The sequence below is a fragment of the Zymoseptoria tritici genome, chromosome 11 (genome assembly GCF_000219625.1).
Source record: "Zymoseptoria tritici IPO323 chromosome 11, whole genome shotgun sequence".
Taxonomy (NCBI): Eukaryota; Fungi; Ascomycota; class Dothideomycetes; order Mycosphaerellales; family Mycosphaerellaceae; genus Zymoseptoria; species Zymoseptoria tritici.
Window position 1 is genome coordinate 1,250,461 of NC_018208.1, and position 21,457 is coordinate 1,271,917.

A 21,457-nucleotide genomic window follows, 5' to 3' on the forward strand; every position below is an offset into this window, starting at 1 on the left:
TGATGCATGCATCGGCTTCCGTCGGAGGCATCTCTCCAAGATACGAAGGTGGATGAGTGCCGGATTTTGGTGATCCGACAGGTCCCGACGGACGGCCGGCTCTTCCTGGACCACGCTGCGCCATGCTACGCCATGCGAGTTTCCCATTGAAATCACACACAAAGGCCGCTGAACCTCATCCACTTCTTCTTCCTCTTTCCAACAACGACAACACCACACCCAACACGACACCTCCACGGCACGGCGAATATACCGCTCCACTTCCAACACATCGACCAGTCAGCATGAAGTCCACCGCTCTCATCACGGCGCTCGTCGTCGGCCTCCTCAGCCCCATCGTCGTAGTACGATCTACCCGTTCCCGTCACCCCGTTCCACCGCATTGCTGACGTGGAATTGCAACGACAGGCTTGCACTTCCAACCCTGACTGCAACACCGACGCGAACCAACAAGCTTGTGTCAACGCTTATGGCGCTCGTTCTCAGCCGTTCTGGTATGGCTGTACACTTCTCTGCTCCCTCGCGACGTGCCGTGTATATGCTAACCTTTCTCCGCGCCTAGCGGTTCCGATGACCAATGCTCTTGCACTTAGGAAGTTCGCTATGCTCATCGCACGCCAAGCAAGCGTTCACTGCGCACGGGACATGGAGGACATGGAGAATGGGAAATGGAGGGGTGGAGGGTGTGAGATTAATGTTGGAGGAATTGGGCCAAGCATAGCCACTCAATGGCGAACATCACTGTTCGAATCAAGTCGCGTCCCCGGTCAAGAATCCGATTTTCTCAATGTGGCTCATGATTCCCAAGGATGTCCGTTCTGTGAATCAGCATGCTGTACGTGGACTTTGCGCTTACCGGCATTTCGAGACATGTCTGTACAATTACATGAAACAGACTCTGGTATCTCGTGCTTTACATCGTTCGAGGTCGATGCCATGCGGTGCAGATCATGCCAAAATCTCGTGGCCGCCAAAAGGTTCCTCTCTCCATCTACCTCCTCGGCATACCTCTCCCTCGTCCTCTCATCGCCCTCTGCGCAGCCCCCGGCGGCAGTCCTCTCGCGGGCGCCGCAGGCTGTTGCGACTCCTGATTCTTGATCGTCTCGTCCACGCTCAAAATCAAACAACTCGCCTCAACCGCCGCCTGGATCGCATTCGTCTTGACCAGCGCAGGCTCCCACACGAATGCCTCCAAATTGTCCCGAATTCCCTCGTTCTGGAAGTCCACACCCGCCCACAAATTTCCCTTGCGGTGTTCCACCCGAAGACGGTTGAGAATGTCTGTCGCGTCGAAACCTGCGTTGTCGCACAGTTGGCGAGGGATGACTTCGAGCGCTTTTGCGAATGACTTGATGATGGCTTGTTGGCGGTGGGGAACGTTCTTGTCGGCGAATTGGTGCAGGTAGGCGGACACTTCCATTTCGCAGGCGCCGCCGCCTGCCACGATGGTCTGGTTCTTGATGGCGCGCTTGACGATCATGATGGCGTCGTGCAGAGAGCGCTCCACTTCGGCAATGAATTGCTCTGCACCGCCACGGAGGACGAGTGTGCATGTCTTCGCACCTGGGCAGCCCTCGAAAAAGTTGAAGCGCTCTCCACCGATTTGGCGCTCCTCGAAGCGGGCGCAGGTACCGAGATGTTGGGACTGGATGTCGGAGCAGGTGGATTGGACGGTTGCTCCGGTAGCTTGGCAGACACGCTCGAGGTCGTCTGAGGCGACACGGCCTGCGCAGAAGACATCGCGGTCGGCGAAGTATTGGGTTGCAAGATCGCCAATGGGAAGTTTGGAGAGAATGACTTGTGCGCCAGACTTGTAGAGAGCTTCCATCTTATCGTAGATGATGCGCCATTCAGCGTCGACGATGGCTTGGTATTCTGAGACCTGCTCGACGCGGACTTCGGCATTGTCCTTTTCGGACTTGAGTTCGAGTTCGACGTTGAGGCAGACGATCTTGGGGTCGACGAAAGATTTGGGTTGTTGTTCGAATCCGGCGTAGGAGAATGTCTTCTTGAAGGCCACTCCGTTGACGAAGAGGGAGTCTTGGAGAGCTCCACCAGTGATCTTCTTGATTCCAATGAGTTTCTCGTTGAGGTCGTCCTGATCGAGTGACAGTACGGCATCGCAGACCACTGGAGGTCATGTTAGCCAGATTATCCTGATATCTCCTCATATACTTATACTCACTCTTTGTGAAGAAGTCAGCATTACGGTGAATGAGCTTGCTGCTCATCGCCGTTGCCGCCAACTTCAGCAGAGTTTCCCTCTGGTTTCCCTCGCTTGTGCTGACTGCAATCTCCTTGATCTTGTTCACCGCCATCATACCCGCTCTTCGCAGCCCCTTGATGATGACCTGACTGCTCACACCCTGCTCCACATGCTCCTTGACCTCTTTCAACACCTCTCCCGCCAAAACCACCACTGATGTCGTTCCATCTCCTACTTCAGCATCTTGCGAGCGGGCAATATCTGTGAGAATGCGTGCGGCCGGATGCACGATATCGAGCAGCTTCATCACTGTTGCGCCATCGTTTGTGATGGTTTGCTTGCCATTTTCGTCGACTAGTAGCAAATCTCCTCCGTATGGGCCTAATGTGCTCTTGATGGTGGTCTGAACGGCTAAACAGGCGTTGATGTTGGAGATGATCTGTCCTCGGCCCTGCGACTGATCGGTTCCTGGTAGATTGGTTAGTGAGGTTTTTGGAATGAAGCTCCCACAATTCTGCCTTACCCTCTTTCAGGACGATGATGGTCGGGGTTTGCCCTCCGAAGGACATATTGGAGGTGAGAAGATTGTGTCGAGTCGGTGTATATCGTATCAGTCTGCGGAACTGTGGATGTTTTCCGGGTGATGGCGGAGTTGATCTGTCGTCGTGAGTGTTTGCTGGTTGGATATTGAAGCTCGACGTTGGAAGTCCACGCGAGGCATCTTCAAAAAATCGCGTTGTTAATTGAGCCAATGACAGAAGCTCTCCGCCGCGGAGTGGAGTCCGATCGAAACGACCTCTCCTGCCGTCCGCGTCCATTCTCGTCTTCTTCCTCTCTGCCTTTCATTACCTCACCCTTCGAACTCATATGTCGCTGTTGGCACCGGATTCACGATGGAGAATCCTCGCAACCCCGTCACGATGCTCTTGGGCCGCAATAACGAACACCGCCTGAAGCTCTATGGCTCACAGCAGCGATGAGCCGGTTCTTGTTGCCTTTGTCACACTTGTGCTCAGGCTCCATTGCGATGAAGATCTGGAGTCTATGTCGTCTGCATGTCTCAAGCGCTCTCCGAGGAACTCATATCTTTCGCGCAGCTATACTCTGACTGCAGCATAGAGGAGCTGACCTGCATGTCCATGTGGCCAATCATACAGTACCATACTCAGCCACGCAGGCGCGAGCGGCCTCGCGAACGAACGCCTTCTAACTCGATTGACCGCATTCTTCGTTCGAAAGAGCGACTTCTCGCGCAAAAGGTCATCAATCCGTCGTCTTCGTTGAACCATGGCTGTCGGTCACGTCTCTCGTGCAGTGAATCCTGGCCTGGCCGAACGAGTGCGCATTCTAGAACATGACGGTATATTCACGGCAGACAGAGGCCACTGATGGCGTGTGCCGCTCACAGACTAAATAGGAAATGCGTGCTGGACGTACCGAGCGACTGACATGTCCGACCTCTGCTCCCAGCAAGACTCGTCTGGGCTCAAGGTGATGTAGGCCGCACATTGCTCAATGGTCATCCAGACCCGTGGTCTGACTAGCAAAGCTTCATGAACATTACCACCTCGAATCCTGCTCCTATGACGGCGGACGTGCAAAAGGTAATGTTCACCAAGTTCCACATCCCAGCCTGGTTCTGGACCGAGAAGAACCGTGTATCAAATGGCTTCTACTTCGCCGACACCACTCCACCTCCAATGCCAAATAAACCTCCGCAACACACATCTATATTCCGCTTCCTCATCAAAACGACCTGGACCGGGCCCACCGCCAAACGACCCGGTCTTCAAATGGGATACAACTGGCAGCATCTCAGCTTCGCAGCTCACTGGTCGTCGCCCACGCAAGCCACACTCGTCTGCTTCGACCTCCCTCTAGATACCGAACACGCGATCCATATGTCTCTCGAATCCCAACCCTTAGATGCCGTCTACTCTCATCCGTACGGCATACATGCTTTCATCCTCGACCACGTCACGACCCTTTACGACACCGCAATATGGAAACTCCGTGATACCGTCCGTCATAATGAACTGCACCGTCCGACGGTGGCTCAACCATCGGCGAATTACACCTCACTTCACGATATGGCGCGCCACATGGCCCATTCGACCGAAGTCTGCGGCGTCGCGCTCGGTGTGGTGGACAGCATGCTGTCAGATTTACAATCCCTCCCGACGACGATCTCATCATCCACTCCCGCAAACACAGCTTCCTCCATCCTTGCCGACATGCTTCGCCAGCGCTCCCTCCTATACGGTTTCCACCTTCGCTGCCAAGCGACGGAAGCTCGACTGAAGAATGAAATCGCCCTCGTCTTCCACATCGCCGCCCAACACGAAAGCATGCTAGCTCAGCAAATCGCACAGGCCGCAAAAGAGGACTCGCGAGCTATGAAGACGATCAGCGTGCTCGGTCTAGTCTTCTTACCAGGTACCTTCGTCAGCGTGAGTAAACTTACACTCCTATGTGGTCCCACGGACGGCTACAGGTTTGCTGACAGGACACTGCTTATATGCGATAGTCCCTCTTCTCGATGTCCTTCTTCAATTTCAATCCTTCCGACTCCCTCTCCAGCTCACAGTCCGCAGATGAACCAACCTGGTGCATCTCCGACCGCTTCTGGATCTACTGGGTTGTCACCCTTCCCATCACAGCCATCACCATCGCGTGGTGGTTTTACTGGCAACGAAGACTGGTGCAGAAGAGCCATGCAGGGGAGGGCGGGAATGCGTCAGAAATTGGAGCAGCGGAGAAAGTCTGAGTAGCACTCAGCATCGGGTTGTTGAGGTGCACTGGAGAAATCGATTGAGAAGCTAGGAACCACCACAGCAAAGTCGTCCTTGTGGCAAATTTTGGCATGCAGGTAGGTCGAGATTCGATCGTGGCGTGTTCCGCCCCGTGGAGACAGTACCGACCTTTCCAAACCAATGTATCCTTGACCAAAAGGCGACACCTTGCCCGGAGAGCTTGTCGATTAATTTCTCATCGCAAGCCTCACTTCCTGTGTCGCTGAGGTTCTGTGCATAAGTACTTCAGGGCTGTAGCTTGAGCGGGATACAAGTCCCTCTCAAATAAATCCCTACTCTATACCGCAAGGACTCCACGCCTGCTCAAGAGTCCGTAGTACTCGTCGACCTGCCAGCGCTCGGAAAAGCAAAACGAGAGAGAAAAAGACGTCCTCCTATCCTAGGTAAGTCCCGTCTCAAGGGTGCCAGGAAAACGTCGTCCACCGCTTTCGTTTCGACCGTATCGCAACTCCCATATCAACCTACCTTATACAGCGGCGGAGCTTCCGGATTCCCTCGTCCCTCTCACGAATTCTCATCTCATCAATCTTCCTCATAATCTCCTCGCAGTCTCGCCAGATCCTCTCGCGGTTCTTGAGCCCGGGAACCTCGGCACCGCGCTTCTTGAGGGCGGCGTATAGCTTGAACCAGTTCGTCCGGATTCGTGGGAGGAAGACTGGGATGACGTGGGCTTGGTCGTTCTTGAGCGTTGCTGCCGGACGAGTGGAATCAGTATCAATGGCGTTGGTGGCATCAATGATCGCAATGCGGGCCTGTGACGGAGTTGTCTCTTCCGGCGAGACAACTATGCTGTTTGCGTGCCCAGCCAGTTGGAGCGTGTCGTTCGCCAGCTTACGCGCGGCTTTGTCGATAACAGCTTGCGTCCAGTGTGAGTAATGCGCGACAGGGGTTGTTGAATCGGCCTCCCAGATCCAGGGGTAGTCTTGACGCAGCAGGGTATGGAAGAAGGAGATGGGAATGTGAGCGAATGCCCGGGAGACTTCGCGTAGGGCGGCGACGGTGGGCGTAGAGAGCTCGCTGAGGATCTGTTGGAGGAGCTCCGCTGGAAGAAGGAGGAAAGGGTCAGGCGGTGCGCCAGACTTATTAGTCGACGCCGTTGGGTCGGGAGATGACCAGTTGGGAAAAGCGCTGTCTGCTGGGTCGAAGGCCTCGGAAGCCTCGATCACTGCGTCCTGCAAAAGTTTCACAAGCTCGGGATCCTTCAATGGATCCGCGATGAAAAACTCTTTTCCCTTTTGATGCTCCCAATATTGCCCATTCGACTCCTTATACCCCATGCGCCGCTGCAGCTTCATGTCATCCATCATTCCTTCGGTGTGTACCCACCAATCGCCCATGTCATCGATCGTCTTGAGTGTTTCCTGCTGCAACGCGACTCGCTGATAAACTTCCAAGCACCACGGATGGAACGGCATACCATCGTTTGTGCCACCGTCCCAGAAGATGTCGTCTTCGAAAATCTCTTCTACGCCGTGTCGGGAGGGCGACCAATCTGGAGTAGGACCCATTTCGCGCTCGATTAGGAGTGAGTTCAGACCGCTCAGCATCCAATCGAACTCTCTTCCCAAGGTTCATCGTCTGGAGCAGGACGCCAAGTGGAGGCTTCCGGGTCTGCGGTGTCGTGGTGGTCTTTCGCGTGGATCTTCCGAAGAATACACTGCGCTGTTCGGGCACATTGAACGGCGGAAGCACTCACTAGATTGCCGTTGTAACCGAAATCGTTGCCGCATCGGATGCCAGAGATGTGTTCTTTATGGATGTCGGGCCAGGTGTCTTGATAGGTTGTTTGGCTGGGCACAGACGGGAGGAATTCGTCGACGTCCTGATCACGGTCGACGACCGTACAGCTTTCGGCACAGGCGGCTTTGGGCTCGTCACTGTGTTTGCAATATCCGAAGCCGTCAACGTCCCAGGCGTGGGAGCGGGGCTCAGCACGTGTGCGCAGGCGAGCGATGCTGAAGGTCACGCCGCAGAGTACACAGCGGATCTGAGAGGCAGATGTTAGGTTCTGAGAGAACGTGAAGATGAAGTGAGACTCACCTCGTAGTAGCCCATATCGGCGAAGTGCAGTATGGTAAACGACGCCTGCGAAAGTCGTAGCTTGTGATGTTCAACGCACCAAATGTTGCGCAAGGATCGATCGCTGCAGTGCTATGCTGGACTCTGGTCCGCGAATGAGACTGATGACGATGAGCTGTGCGATATCTTGATCTTGTCGGACGGAGGAGGAGGAAGGAGAGTGAGAAATAAATGGCGACGTTGGAAGACTTGACCCGAAGCTCAAGGCAGAAGGCACGTGGATCTTTTGTTGGAACTGCGCACGCAGAGTTGAGCTTTCAGTTTCGTCGATGTCAGTGAAGGTCAAGGAAGAGGTAGGAAAAGGTAGAAGAGAGAGACAGTCTGCGCCTCGCAAACGGAGGCACTTACATCATCCCCCAAATTTCCATCAGGTATGGTAGGTATAACTCGAAAATGCCACCTTGCTCGAATACAGATCTCTGCGACTTCTCGCACTTCATCCCGTACTAATTAGATCAACGCCATCTTCTCTACCCGCTCCTGCCCAAAGAATCTTCCACTCCCTGCCAGACCTGCCACGAAAACCTCCCGCGCCTAACCCGCTGTCGTCTATTGAAGAATCTCATCGCTCATCACACCTCCCGTTAATGAATCCCCGGCTTCGTCATACTCTGCACCCTCAACACCTCCTCCACCATCCTCGGATCCATCTCCTGCACCCTTGAATCCTTCTCCCTAGGCTTCACCTCCTCCTTCACCTCCTCTCCCTGACCCGCATCCAACCCCACAGCATGCGCCACCCCAGCGGGAACATACGCCGCAACGCTGTCAGGCACATACGCCGCCACAGCACCCACCGCGCCGCCAACGCTCGCTTTCACCGTCTCCACGATCCCTCCATTCGATTGTTCTTCCCCAACACCGTTAACCTGGTCGTCTTTCGCCTGTCCTCCCGCGTCGGGTTTGACGACCTCACCCTCTGCTGCGGGAGCGGGGGTCGGTAGTCCCACTTCCTTTGGCGCTTGGCCGACTGTTCGGGTTTCAACGACTGCTTGTCGGGATCCTTGGCCGTCGAGGGTGGTGTTGGGCGTGTTGTTGGCCGCTTGGCCTTCGGCGTAGGTGTCGTTTTGTTGGACGAATTTCGTGGCGGAGGTTCCTTGTCGGTGGGCGAGGTCGGAAGTGGAGCGGTCGGGGGAGGGGTTGTGGATGGCGATTTCGGGGTGGGTGCCGTTGGGGTGGGAGGGGAGGGAGTCAGAGGTGGTGGAGGTGGGAGAGGTGGGAGATGTGGTCGGTGCCGCTGCTGTTGTCGCTGCTGCTGTTGTCGTCGCCGCTGCGGCTGTGATTCCCTGCTGCGAAGATGCGTTGTTGGTGGTGGTGTTGGGCGAGGACGTTGACTTGGTCTGACCATTCGCAGCCTTCGAATTGATTCCGGCCACGGAAGAGTCGATGTGATCTGCTCCCTTCTCCACTCGTCCCGGACTTAACGCTAGCGGCGTGACTCCATTCTCCAAATGCAACCCCGCCACGACATTCTGCCTCTTCTGCCCACCTTCACTCCCGATAGCCATAGCCACCAGATCTCCCTCGTCATCATGCATCCACTTAATGGGTCCAATAGGAAATGTCTTGAAATTTCTCTCCATTGTCTCATCCTTCCACCTCATCGCATTTGCAATGTCCGCTTCCAAGTGCGGCATGTCTCCGAACGACCAATCCAGCTTTCCACCGTACTTCTTGGGAATATTCTCAACGGGTATAAATCGCGAGAGGGTCTCGAGCATTTGCTTATCGGGCACAATTTGAATCTTCGCGACGGTGATGGGATCAAACCAGGATTTCGCCCAATCCCAGATGACATTGAAGAAGCCGGGAGCGCCAATGACGAAGATGCGGTCGAGAGTTTCCGGGTAATGTGCTGTCGCCAATGCACTCGAATCCTGGAGATGGCCGCGAAGGTTCCAAAACTGACGGAGACTGACTTTCGAGATGTCGACAATGTTGCTGCTTTGACTGACGGGCGTTTCAATGTTAGGACGATTGGGAATCGCGGCGCAGAGAGGGAGGACGAAGCGACACATGTTCTCGTAGAGAGCGAAGAGTCTGATCATCTTTTTCGGCGCCTTGCTCTTCTTATCTGCCTTCTTCGCCTTCGCGTCGTCGTCCTTTTCATATGCAGTCAATGCTTTGGTGTTGAGATTCGCGACTTCGAAGACGTAGAGGGGAATGCCGCGATTGTCTCTTCGGCCTGTCCATTGTGGGTATAATCTCCTTGTCGCCTCGTACTCTTGAATATCGATTGTCTCGTACAGATTCTCGAGGCCTGTCTCTTGTCGCCAATCTTCTGTGTCTTTGAATTGTGTGAACGCGTCGTTGGGCACAAACTTTCTCGCGCGCAGATAGCGCAGCATTGTCTCGTCATCGTGGCTCGCGGGAGTGCTGTCCTTCGACGGCGTGTAGTAGCCTTTTTCCTGGCAGAGTTGCTTGAACTTTTCGAGGGCTGAGGTTTGCGAATCGCTGAGATGTCCGACGTGTCCAGCTGGCCACTAGCAGGGAGGAGAAGATGTTAGGTAGGGTTCTTCATGGTACATTGCGTATGTCAGCACTCACTGTGTACGAATTGATGCGCTTCAGGTTGTTGTCCTTTGGTGGCTTGAGCGAGTTGCTCGTCGTCTGTCGCGATGCCGTGGGTCGGGCAGTGGTGGCCATGGTGGAGGACGAAGGTCAGTCACGAGGCGAAGGGACGGAGACACAGCAGGACAATGGGTGAGGGCGGGAATGCTTCCACTACATGCACGATGGTATAGCTGAGAAGAGGGAGAGGTGCAGGTGGGGTGATTCATCCTGCCGAAGGATCTTTATTGTACAACTGAATGACGCAGTGTAGCATAATCTCCGTACGGCGGCATGGCATCTGTGCTTCTCTCGGTGCTCGGTCAGCTGCCATGCCTATGCGCCAGCGGAGCCAAGTGAATAAATGATGCGCGACGGAAGGAATGGATGGATTGCAAATGGGCGGATCGCAGCGGATGCCGATATCACCGAATATCCGATGTTCGTCCATTGCTCTAGTGAATCAAGAGGCATATTCTCGGGGCTTTGGGAGAAGATGTTTTCCGGCGGTACTAAGGTAGGAGGGACGAAAACAACCAACATCTGTCATGAGGCTCTGCTATCCGGCCCATCCGGTGCTGGCAGCTGCAAGAGATCGACTGGGAGAGGAGAGAACATCCGTGGCATCTTCCGTCCGACCTTTGTATCGATAAGTGACGGCTTGGTTCCATTCTTTGATGCCGTCATTCGCGTCAAATCTGATAGCCGAATGGGCTGACCTTGGCTTCAATACCATCAAATATTGAACCCCACTCACTTACACGACCTCATGCTCGCCTGCACCACGACATCATTCATATCTGGTATCTCCAAGGTAGACCTCCTCCGCAATGGCCTCTCAGTCTGCGGAGAGCGCACCCACAGCATCACGCGACCAAGCCGCCATCCTGCGCCTCCCAGACGAACTCCTTGAAGCCATCGTAGCCCATCTGCCTCCTACGGCTACCCTCGCTTTCGGCACCACCAACTCTCGCTTCAATAAGATCACCTACGAGCCGCTGGTATGGCGACGACATTGCGTGCAGACATGGAAACATTGGGAAATGAAGCACGAGTTGGAGGAGAAGCTGGATCAACCTCCCGTGCAGACGAAGTGGCGGATCTTATACAACGAACGGAAGAAGATTGATAGAGAAGCATTGGAGCTGTTCGACCAGCTCCTCCTCACAACTCAATATCGATATGAACGAATGGAAAAGGTGGCGAAATATGGCTATGATGTGAAGGATCTCCTCTTGCGGCTTCGAGACCATACCCCAGAAGATGCAGAGGACTATCTCGCAAGGACATTCCACGCAGATGCTATCCTCGGTCAGATCCACCGCCTGCGAGGAATTGACAAGTGGCAGCGACTTCACAATCATCAGATGGTCAAGCTGGAGGAAGTACTCGGAGCATACGATGAATTCGTCCTTGCGGGAGCACAGGGTGACATACAAGACATCGACCGCGAGTTTAACCGTATCGCTCAATGCATCTCCACCGAGGTCCCCGATTTCTACGAACTCAGCCCTCGCCGTCGAGCTGTCGAAATCGCTCAATACCTTCGCAACGCTGGTCTGGTCGGTAACAATAATCAAGACGAATACCACGCCCTCCGCAACAACTTCCTCTCCCTCGCCCTTTTTGAAGAACCTCACTCCTCCCTACCTCTCCAATCTGTGGCTATATATTGCGCCGTCTCCCGTCGCCTCGGTCTCAATGCCAAACTTTCCAACTACCCACAACACGTCCACGCCGTCGTCACTGCTCCACCCGGCATCACCCTGGACGGCCGCCCTACTCGCGCCAGATCCACATCATCATCCTCCACCGACGACGAATCCGACCCCAATGCCGGCGAGACAATGCACATGGACCCCTGGCGTTCCTCCACCGAAGTCGACCCTCAATACCTCCGCGCTCGCCTCCTACAAATGGGCGCACCCTCCCACCAACACATCCAACACCTCTCCCCAACCTCCACCCTTGACATCGCCCTCCGCACCTCCCGCAACATCATGACCTCCGTGCAATCCTTCCGCGAACGCCATCGCTCGCACGCCAACGCTTCAACTTCCCACCACTACCCAGACATCGAAGCAGCGTGGTACGCCATGCTATGGAGCATGCTCATCCTCGGCGACCACAACCCACGATCCAGTCTACATCGAAGAAGGCAGTGTCTCCCCTACCTCATCGAGCACTTCCAAACCCACTACCCCTGGGACCTGCCTCTCATTGAAACACTTCTCCCACCCATGTTCGCCAACGAGAACGAGGCCAATGTCCTCTCTCACCTCGTGGTCGCGCACCGCTCCACCGATCGCACGCGCAAAGCTCCACAGCACCGCAACCCGAGGACAAAGGAGAGCGTGAGGTACAAGATCGGAACGTGGATGCGGCATAAGCGATTTGGTTACGAGGGCTTCGTGGTCGGATGGGATGCGACCTGTGGAGCTGAGGAGCGATGGGTGGAGCAGATGCGGGTGGACGAGTTGAGCAGGGGAAGGGAGCAAGGGTTTTATAACGTTGTGTGAGTTCATTCTTCCTGCTATCCGCTTCATGTGGTAATCATTGCTGACCAAGATCTGTGACTATTAGCGCGGACGATAAAACCATCCGCTACGTCGCCGAGGAGAACATCATCGCTCTTCCCGAGGATCTCTCATCATCGAGGACAGAATCTGCACGGCCGACGTCGAGTTCTGCGCCAGCGTCCCTCGCCGGCGTCTCCACCTCTGCGGACGAAGGCGACAACGACAGCGACAATGGTATGGACAGCGAACGCGGCCATGAAGAGGAGTTGGAAGTGGCGAAGAAACCGGGCGCGAAATTGATGAGTCAAGCAGGGAGGTACTTTTGGAAGTGGGATCAGGAAGAGGGAAGGTTTGTGGGTGGGTTGAAGGAGGAGTATCCTGATGATTAAATTGGAGAGTTGGGATGCGGAGAGGAGGCGAGAGGTAATGAATGACACTTCCATAATAGTTGAACTTTATGACGGTACGCGTGCGTGATACGATCGTTCTGTGGATGTGGTGATGTGTATATATGTCATGAAATGGGTCACGAGATACATGAGAGACAGCTCAAGATTCAAGAGCTCTCTGCATTGCTCTGGATGTCGCATCGTGGAGCTAGCCACTCACATCGAAATGGCGCAATGATGGCGAGAATGTTTCGCGAATTCAATCATCTCCATCATACTTCCGCAAACGTGAATTCCTCTCGGTAGTAGCGCATTCCTCCCGCCAACATGGCAAAATGATGTCCAACCCACCTCCACCCCAAAACTCACCGCACTCGATCCGATAAAACGATATTCGTAACGGGCAGAGGTCGAGCAAAAAGAGCAAAACAAAATTCAACATGAGTCGAATCTGGGGTGTTCCAAAGATTGAGAATGCGGCTTGGTGCAGTGAGCCAAGGATTCATCTGGTAAAAGGCAAGGTGAATGCTGATTAACCCAACTGCGCCGTCAAAGCAGAGCAGAATTCAAATTGATCATATACCTCAAATATTGATGCCGGGGTTTGGCCGACTACGACCACTCTCTCTTCGTTCTTCTTCTTCTCCTCCTTCATCTCTCCTACCTTGAAAACACAGTCGCTGTCAAGGTCAAAAGAAACACATCCATGGTGCTGCGATCTCAGTCGATCGGCGCTCTGACGAGTCTCGTCGGTAACGCCACCTCATGGCTGCCTGCTGTAGTGATTCATAAGGTACCTTAGTGAGTGGTCTCGTCCAGAAACGAGCCAAGGGCACTTCTGCCTGGTGCTCCGGCCGTTCCTCTCCATGATTCCTTTTCGATGAACACTCTCGAGAGTCCATCACTTTTGATCATCTCTCCATTCAAAGACAAGCAGCTCAAGTCAACAATAAGACGCCTCGGCATCGCACCTCGAGGACACTGACAGCTTCTAGCCTCCTTAGTTGACGCTCACAATCTTTCCGCCATGGGGTATTCAGAAGTATATCATCGACTCTACCCATTGCCGTCCCTTCCAATGCTAACACCGCCCTCCAGATGCACTGCACCATCTGCGGCGTCAGCTTCCGTATTGGCCGCATCCGCACCCGTCACGAACCCCGCTCCTACGCCTGGTGCTATTACGGCGGCGACATATGCAATCAACTCGCCCTCCCCGATATAGACTGCTCATCCTCCCTAGGTTGCACCTTCGTCGACCGCAACAAATCAACCGACGACTTCCATTCCCTCGACTCGGATCCCGAAATCCTCTTCCCGCCCGATGGTCAGCTTCCCGACGAAGCCGAACACAGTAAACCCGCCGCCGAGGACGACGACATTACGAATGAAGCTGTGCGACCACCCGCCTGGAGTCCTGCGCCGGACGACGAACCCTGGGAAGCGAGCTCCAAATGGATGCTGACCGGCATGACGACCAAGACCGAAGAACGTGAGGTGCCAGATGAAGGGGACTGGCTTCCCTTCCGGCACGGCGTGACGGAGTTCTTGGCGGATGATTACCATTTTGACAACGGTTACGACTTTCGCACGGCCATGCCGTTTCATCCGTGGTGTTTGGAGGTATATCTACGGGCTGCATTGGCACAGAAGGGGAGAGTAGACGTGGACGGATTAGGGGAGTGGTGGGAGCAGAGCGATAGGCTGGGCGGGCCGGACGAGGTGGAGAGATGCATGGCATTGGAGACGTGTCAGGGGCAGTGGTGGGATCATGAGAAGGAATTCGCATTTCTCATCATGGATCCGTTGAAGGATGAGGGACTAATGGGGATATTGAATGAGGCAAGGGAGGTGGAGCATGGCTTCGATCCGTCGCAAAGTGCCTTTTTGGAGAGAAACTCTCCTCCACCTACAACCGACGAGCAGCACGACCCATTCCTCACCCTCCCACCGGAACTTCTACAGCACATCCTCACCTTACTCCCCACACCCTCCATCGGCGCTGCACGAACCGCCTCACGAGCTTTCACCCACATCCCCATCTCCTTCTTCCACCACCTCCTCCGCAAAGACTTTCCCTGGATCTGGGAGGTCGATCTGGACACTTCCGTCGCTTTGCCAAGGTACTCCAAGTGGACGCAAAAAGTAGTCGACGACGCTCGCGAACCGGAGAGGGATAATTTTGATCCGCCGGACGACGAAGCTGGGTCTCAGGAGGATGGCGGCGGTCCGCAAGAAGCGGAAGTGGCCACTGCTGCTGGGTCTGCTGAGAGCAATGAGGGTTATAACATCCCGCCCGTTCTGCCGCGGTTCCAGACGAATTGGTTCAAGTTGTATGCTGCGTTGAAGAAAGCTGGGCATTCGATTCCGGGTCTCAGGAACCGTGAACGGATTTGGAGGGACTGTGGACAGATTTTGAAGAAGATTGATGAGATGAGAGTGAAGGATGAGGAGGCGGCAAAATGGGCTTGACTTGTTTGAGAAGCATATATGGGCTCGTGCGATCGATGGCGCACTGCATGAATGATCGAAGGACTGTCTACAGCGGGCATGGAGCCGTCGCACGCGGGCGTCGTGAGCAAAAGTATTCGGCTCTTACGGATGAGATATCGAGAGTCCGGGATCGAGGATCGCGCATTGAAGCGACTCAAAGTCCCTTTATGACATCACCCTTTCTGATGCTCATGGATGTATCGCCAAGATGACTGGTGATTGACAGAAAACGAGACTCTACAGCACGCTCCTTGCTCAAACCTGCTCGGCGGCTCCAGTGACACTGGCTCCGGGCTGGAAATGGAGCGCGAGCGAACTTCTGTTCTCTGGATCGAAATATCGATGCTTTCGAAAGCCATGAAAGGTAGCGGGAGTCTCGGAGCATGGAAGCCAGGTAAGCATGCAGATAGCACATGTCAGCCCGTCGTCTTCGTCTCTTCTCTTGCGGTTCTCTTCCTTTTATCCAAGCAAGACTCTCGAAATCCAACACACGAGTACCAGCGCGATTCGACTACTCACTGCAGACTCCCAGGGCAAATCCTGGCAAGGGTACTATCCCACGGGAGAAGGCCAGGACGACGCGCCGAAGCATTACGCGTGCACTGATCCGGGCGGTGTGGGCAGAGAGGATAAGAAGGGAGGATGCGGGTTCCCTTGGAAGCCACCCGCGGATGGAGGGTAGGAAGAAAGACGGGAGGGACAGTGTGCAGGAGAGGGAAAACAGAGGCTGTTCAACATTACTATTGCTGATCATGATCTCTTGTATGGCGTTTGACTTCTTTCCTTGTGTGCTTGCGAATGGGCGACGATCGTCTCGCGAGTTGTCCCATTGACCCATGCTTGAACAACGTTTAGCCGATAGAACTTCTTCCATGCGCACTGGAATTGTGCCAACTATCGATGACTTAATTGATATCATTCAATCAGGTACAGCCGGTGAGCACATCGGACGGATCAATGTTCAACACTTGTCCGCAGGCTGATGGCCGGACTGCATGGCAGTTGGCAACCCCTACCCTAGATATGCCCTTCTGATGGCTCCCAACGGTGATCCGTCGGATATGCTCTCACGCTGTTCTCCTGGAATAATCGGAGCTGCTTTTGACTCGGAAGCATCGGCCTTCCGTGCAATGGTTGTGCAATGCTTTTGTTGCGTCACGGGCAACAGGTCATACAAGGTGCCCCTAGTGAACAACCTAGGCACGGAACCGGGCATCCGGGTTTAAATCAAGAACAGCAGCCCGCTCCCTGTAGTGACCGCCGACTGCTTCCGAACCAATGCTCGCTCGATGACGACTCGGGAGATGGCGTGAAGGAGTGCGGAAGTGATGACGGACTTGGGAGGAAGTGGAAGGAAGAGACAAAAGATCGAGAAGGAAAGGGAGTGATACCAGAGTGATGCGCTGCGTGCGGCATGAATGTGCAGTCCTCACAAGCTGCCGCAGTCATGCCGTCTGGATTGACGATAGCTCTGCCAATGAAAACAGCACGCCCGTTGGACCTGGAGCATACCTCTCTGTCACCTTGAGGCCTCGTTGCATCGCACTGGATAAAGTCCTCCGGCAGCGGAATGTTCTTATCTCACTCGTGAGATCGCCCTGCAAGCTCGTTCCTGTCGGTATTATCCTCAGCCGACTCGCCCTGAAGGAAATCATGGCAAATTACACCCTTCTCTCGCAGAGTAATGTCGTGTCTGCGTGCACGTCTGCTCTGGGCTGTGCTTTCCAACGCTTGCTGACCACGAAGTCATCGTCCTCACTGTCATGTCCGTCCTGACGATCTTGCTTGAGGTCTGTGGTCTGGAGGTTGCATCGTTGGGAATGTAGGATTCCCAGTCCTATTATCTGTTCTGAGACCGTGCAAACGCGGCCTTTGATGGCAGGAAAAGCCCTGGCGGTGCGAGCTGACGCCGTCGCGGCTTTCTGCCATCTGTCTTCAACTGGTGGACTCAGCGAATTCTTTTCAACGTCATCAGCGGCGGGCGCTTCGAGATATGTATTCAAAGCATGTCCTGATAATCACCGACAGAATTGAAGAAATGAGCGGGAGACAGTATTCGAGCACGCGAGAGTTTTTACGTCTACCATCTAACTATACGCCTAGGATACTAATATACTGTATATACGTAGCGAGCTTTACTTCTAGGAATCCTCGCCGCTATAACAATAATAGTCACTCGTTCGAGAGTTACGTTCGCGCTACTATACTACGCTTCGACTTATCCGACCAACACTCCCATTTTGAACACTCCCATACGCCGTAATCAACGTGGCAGCATGTCTGCCCACTCGGACACGCGCTTCCTCCCGATTCGCAACGCTCTAAAAACAGTGTTAGCGCAGCTCGTAGCGAAACCCGCTTTGGGGAGACAACGTACTCTGGCACTTGTTGTCAAAGCATCCATTCGGGGCACAGCAGATGCCGCCGCCGTAACAGGGTGCTGTTCGAGGCGGTAAGTATTCGACTTGGGAGGTCAGAGCGTTGGAGGCGTAGTATGCGTACAATTTTCTCCCTTGATACACAATGACACGATATGTCCGCTTTCACCGAGAGCGGCCGAGGCCATAATAAGCAAGGTGTAGGTGAGGACCTTCATTTTTTCGATTGCAAGGTCGGGAGTGTTGGAGTGTCGGGAGTGTTGGAGTGTCGGGTGTGTTGGAATGTCGGGTGTGTTGGAGTGTCGGGTGTGTTGGAGTGTCGGGAGTGTTGGAGTGTCGGGAGTGCCGGAACTGGTTGGACGCTTCGATGGCTTTGACCGGCGATGCAGAGGAAGAAGAGAAGAGGAGAACTCGGAGGGAATTGACGAGTATTATGGTGACTCGAGCCGTCCGATTTTAGCACCGCAATGTGGCTGAGTGTGCTGGGGCAGTGCTGTGTCTGTCGACGAGGCCCGTTCGTATTCGGAAGAGTCGGAACAAGGATGGATGGTGACCATGCAACTTCTCAAGAACTTCGCGCATGCATGACTCCTTCGCAATCAGAATTCATCCGAAGCTGATCTTCATGTGGTATTTACAGCTCCTACCGTTTAGTTCGCCAATTCTTCAAACAGATCTCTCCAGCTTGGCCTTGGCAAGATGGAACCACATCGACTGCACAAGATGGCGACAACTTGTCATCGCGCGCCTGCCCAGTCTTGTCAGCCCTGCACTGGATACGAACGGATGACACTGCCACTGACGACTCCCTGATGTTGGATGCGGCATTCCGGGCAAGGAAGGGTTTCAATGAAGCGGAAAGTCGCGGACAGTATGCTTGTCATCCACTTTGGCGACACGTCTGATCCAGAGTTAGCATGTGACGAAGTCTGATCAAGGAGCATCCTGCACAGACAGTGTTCTGCGGACCGGAGTAGTGCTTACGGTTAGAAACTCAATCGATGCATTTCCCACGCAGAGATCGGGAACTTCTCGAGAATCGAGATCATGTTGGCACAAGAAGAAATGCTTCGTGCGGCGGGCAATACTTGGTGCATTTGAATCACAGAGTCTGTACATTTCCCAGCCCACTCCCTTATTACGAGACATGGAGGTACAACTGCCTGTTTGTCCGCAAGGGACAGGGAGCAATCGCTGTGTGTTTTTCGGACGGACTTGTGCTGAGAAGGCTGTGCCTTCTTTCCATGGACGCCGCAGCCGGAACGCATACAGCGCTGAGTTGTTGTCGGAGGGAGGGACACTTGTTGGTACTGGGGACCAGTGTGACATTCCTGCTTTCCTCCCGCTTGCTGCAGCCATGCCGTGGCAATCGACTGTGGTTCTGCCAATGTTGATCGTCAGCTTTGGTTACAAGCAAGCTCCAGATGAAGTTTTGTTCCAGCCGAAGAGCATTCAGCCCGTGGCTTCATCGAGCTGTGATCGAATCACGAGCGCTTCATGCTTGCTGCTGGCTCATGTGCAGATCAAGGTGTGGACCAGTGCACGTCTACCTCTCCTCGCAAGATTCCACCGCATCAGCTCTCATCTCCTACCTCACACTCAGCCCGACATGCAGTGACTACGTCCACGCCTGGTAGGACCACAATCCCCGACGACGAAGTTGAAACCCACGCCTCTTCTTCAATTCACTTTGCCCACCGCAACGATGTTCTCTCGCTCAACCATGCTCGATCGCCATAATTGCTGTTCAGAACGGTCTCTCGACTGTTTCGCCTACAGCTCTGTGTTGTTGACTAACACCGGAAGTGTCCCACACAAAAAGCCGTACTTGTCGAAAGCTATCGAAGAGAGGGGAGAGTGATGGTGTTCCAATTGTCATAGCCTGTGGTCTCTCGCTGGTTCCAGCGGTCCCAAGTTCTCGGCCCCGGAGTGTACTCCTCTCAATCAGGATTGCGTTGTGTGAAGAATCTAGTCAGGACGTGAAGAAGTGGATCTCGAGCAGACTGGCGGAAAGACGGTCCATAGTCCGGCTTGGCTCGGGAGGGGTTGATACCTCCTACAACGACCGTGAGGTGCGTGGGTGCGTGAGGTACGGTACGTGAGCAGAGGACAGAGAAATGCACTACTCACATTCACAATTCCCATGGAAGAGAACACGATCCGTTTTCCCTGTCATGTGAAAATGGCACCATCTGGATCGAGTGAGGTCCAGATCGAAAGCGGGCACTTTAGAGCGGGGTAGCAGTGGCGTCAAATGTTTTCCCGCCACATTCAGCAAGTCCCGCAAACGGCAAATGCGAGGGACAACCGAGAATGCAAGGATTGGGCGACGTGGCATGTTGATTGTTGACGATGAGCAGAAGCGAAAGAACGCTGAAGTCATGCAGATGTGAAGGCTGGAATGCACAATTGTTGTTTCGAAATTTGATTCTGAGAAACTATTGACTATGCTCTGATGAGGAGCCTGTCGATATCGCTGTGTCGCTGTCGTGATGGTATAGACTGCCGTGAATCATTCGCAAGAGTGGTGTGAAGTTGGAGTAGTCTGCAGATGACTGTCAGCGAGACGCTCACGTCGAGTGGTGGTAGGTATGGGTATCAAAAGCGTACACTCAAGGTCCCGAAGACCCTCAAACCATCCTCCTCATCCGTCACTCATCAGAAGAGGTGAACGCGCGGGGTATGCATTTAGATTCCCTGCTTGTTGGCCTCCTTGGAAGCCTCGTGCTTGGACTGCTCAGCCTTGTCGGAGGCGGCACCGAGAGCGCCGGAGACACGGTCGGTGATGGAGTTGTTGCCGGGGACGTTGCCCTTGGCCTGCTCCTTGTTGGCCTCCTTGGATGCCTCGGCGGACTTGCCCTGGAGAGACTCGGACACGTAGTTGGCGGCGTTGGAGACCGAGTTGGCGATCTGACCGACGATTCCCTCCTGTGATGGTGTGTTAGCTGGTGAAGCGGGGTTGGTGAAGTGTGGTGAAGGTGATGATCAACGTACGTTGGGTGCGTTGGCGTTAGGGGCAGACATCTTGATGATTGTGTGGTGGTGGGTGTTGGGTTTGAGTGTGTTGTTGTGGTATGTGAGATTGTGTGAGGCTGGTGATGAAGAAAGGAAAAAGGTCGACGAGGCAGCAGAGTTATAAAGCACAAACAGCCAGATCGAAAAGCACGGACCTTGCATGAGCTAAGCGGGCGGACTGCGTCATGAGCACATCATTCACGTTGGTGAGTGGGAGCTTTTGGCAGGTGCACCCCCACCATTCATCCATCGCCGTGACGACCTGACATGCCGACGTGCTCCCTTTGTCTGTCACGCGCATCTTTGAGTCTGTTCTGTGGTCCATTTCCAAGGAAACCGGGAACGTCCAGCATGCACGTCATTTCCACATGCCATGCCAATCGTCAGTCGTCGTGGCCGCGAACAGCTGTCCATCCTGACGCCACTTCCAGGTTGTCTCTTGGGACTGAGTCCAGTGCCGCCTGCCCCTCCTACGCCACAGCTTTGTCCCACGCCTCGTCGTCACTGCTTGGGTGGGCCACATCTGTCATCTGTCCTTCCGAGGCATCATCCAACCACGCGCAGTGGCAGTGGCACTGTTCCTGTTCCTGTTCCTGAAGCGATCTTCACGCCGTCTAGCCTAGACAAGTACAGCGTCGCACTGGAGGAAGGTGGGCAATAGCCACTTGTGGTGCTTCCTCTCGAATGTTCGAGGGCATGCGGTGGATCAAGGTATTCGTGTCGTCGATCGCGGCGATGGTCCAGGACCAGTCAGACCTAAGCCACGATCCACCACCATCGTGATGCCCAAGCTGTCAATCGGTTCCATGCCGGCCCACAAGCCTCAGGCATGCTGGCAGCTCTGGTGTTGGATGCTGAGAGGAAGGCGTGATCAACATTCTCGGTTTCGTCTTTGAGGTAAAGCCGTGGAATTGGTTGTCATGCTCCGCGAGCATGGGTCGACACACGAAGCTGACCGGGTAGTGAGAGTCGCTCATCGAAATGCCACGGTCACTCATTCCAAGAGCAGAGGTCA

At 54.3% G+C, this 21,457-nt stretch overlaps 7 protein-coding genes across 7 annotated transcripts; 3 read left to right on the top strand and 4 right to left on the bottom strand.

Moving 5' to 3' along the window:
• Nucleotides 1-907: 907 nt before the first annotated feature.
• On the bottom strand, nt 908-2,851 carry MYCGRDRAFT_63851 (uncharacterized protein; the record flags this gene model as incomplete). Its single annotated transcript, XM_003848497.1, has 3 exons — nt 908-2,130; nt 2,186-2,674; nt 2,730-2,851. 3 exons carry the CDS (start codon nt 2,773-2,775, stop codon nt 992-994), a joined length of 1,674 nt encoding a protein of 557 aa, XP_003848545.1.
• A 1,139-nt stretch (nt 2,852-3,990) lies between these two features.
• Nucleotides 3,991-4,527, top strand: MYCGRDRAFT_30604 (uncharacterized protein; the record flags this gene model as incomplete). Its single annotated transcript, XM_003848389.1, has 1 exon — nt 3,991-4,527. A coding segment is annotated over one exon (537 nt), but the record flags the coding sequence as incomplete, so codon positions are not given.
• A 4,037-nt stretch (nt 4,528-8,564) lies between these two features.
• Nucleotides 8,565-9,581, bottom strand: MYCGRDRAFT_14888 (uncharacterized protein; the record flags this gene model as incomplete). The annotated part of the gene is made up of 1 exon (XM_003848496.1): nt 8,565-9,581. A coding segment is annotated over one exon (1,017 nt), but the record flags the coding sequence as incomplete, so codon positions are not given.
• An 821-nt stretch (nt 9,582-10,402) lies between these two features.
• MYCGRDRAFT_77046 (uncharacterized protein) lies at nt 10,403-12,556 on the top strand (the record flags this gene model as incomplete). The annotated part of the gene is made up of 3 exons (XM_003848390.1): nt 10,403-12,163; nt 12,232-12,327; nt 12,472-12,556. 3 exons carry the CDS (start codon nt 10,479-10,481, stop codon nt 12,554-12,556), a joined length of 1,866 nt encoding a protein of 621 aa, XP_003848438.1.
• Nucleotides 12,557-13,654: 1,098 nt separating this feature from the next.
• On the top strand, nt 13,655-15,028 carry MYCGRDRAFT_49969 (uncharacterized protein; the record flags this gene model as incomplete). The annotated part of the gene is made up of 2 exons (XM_003848391.1): nt 13,655-14,763; nt 14,830-15,028. The coding sequence occupies 2 exons, from the start codon at nt 13,655-13,657 to the stop codon at nt 15,026-15,028; spliced, it is 1,308 nt and encodes a 435-aa protein (XP_003848439.1).
• Nucleotides 15,029-20,115: 5,087 nt separating this feature from the next.
• MYCGRDRAFT_88109 (uncharacterized protein) lies at nt 20,116-20,451 on the bottom strand (the record flags this gene model as incomplete). Its single annotated transcript, XM_003848495.1, has 2 exons — nt 20,116-20,355; nt 20,422-20,451. The coding sequence occupies 2 exons, from the start codon at nt 20,449-20,451 to the stop codon at nt 20,116-20,118; spliced, it is 270 nt and encodes an 89-aa protein (XP_003848543.1).
• An 83-nt stretch (nt 20,452-20,534) lies between these two features.
• MYCGRDRAFT_106205 (uncharacterized protein) lies at nt 20,535-21,065 on the bottom strand (the record flags this gene model as incomplete). The annotated part of the gene is made up of 1 exon (XM_003848494.1): nt 20,535-21,065. One exon carries the CDS (start codon nt 20,765-20,767, stop codon nt 20,561-20,563), a length of 207 nt encoding a protein of 68 aa, XP_003848542.1.
• Nucleotides 21,066-21,457: the final 392 nt, after the last annotated feature.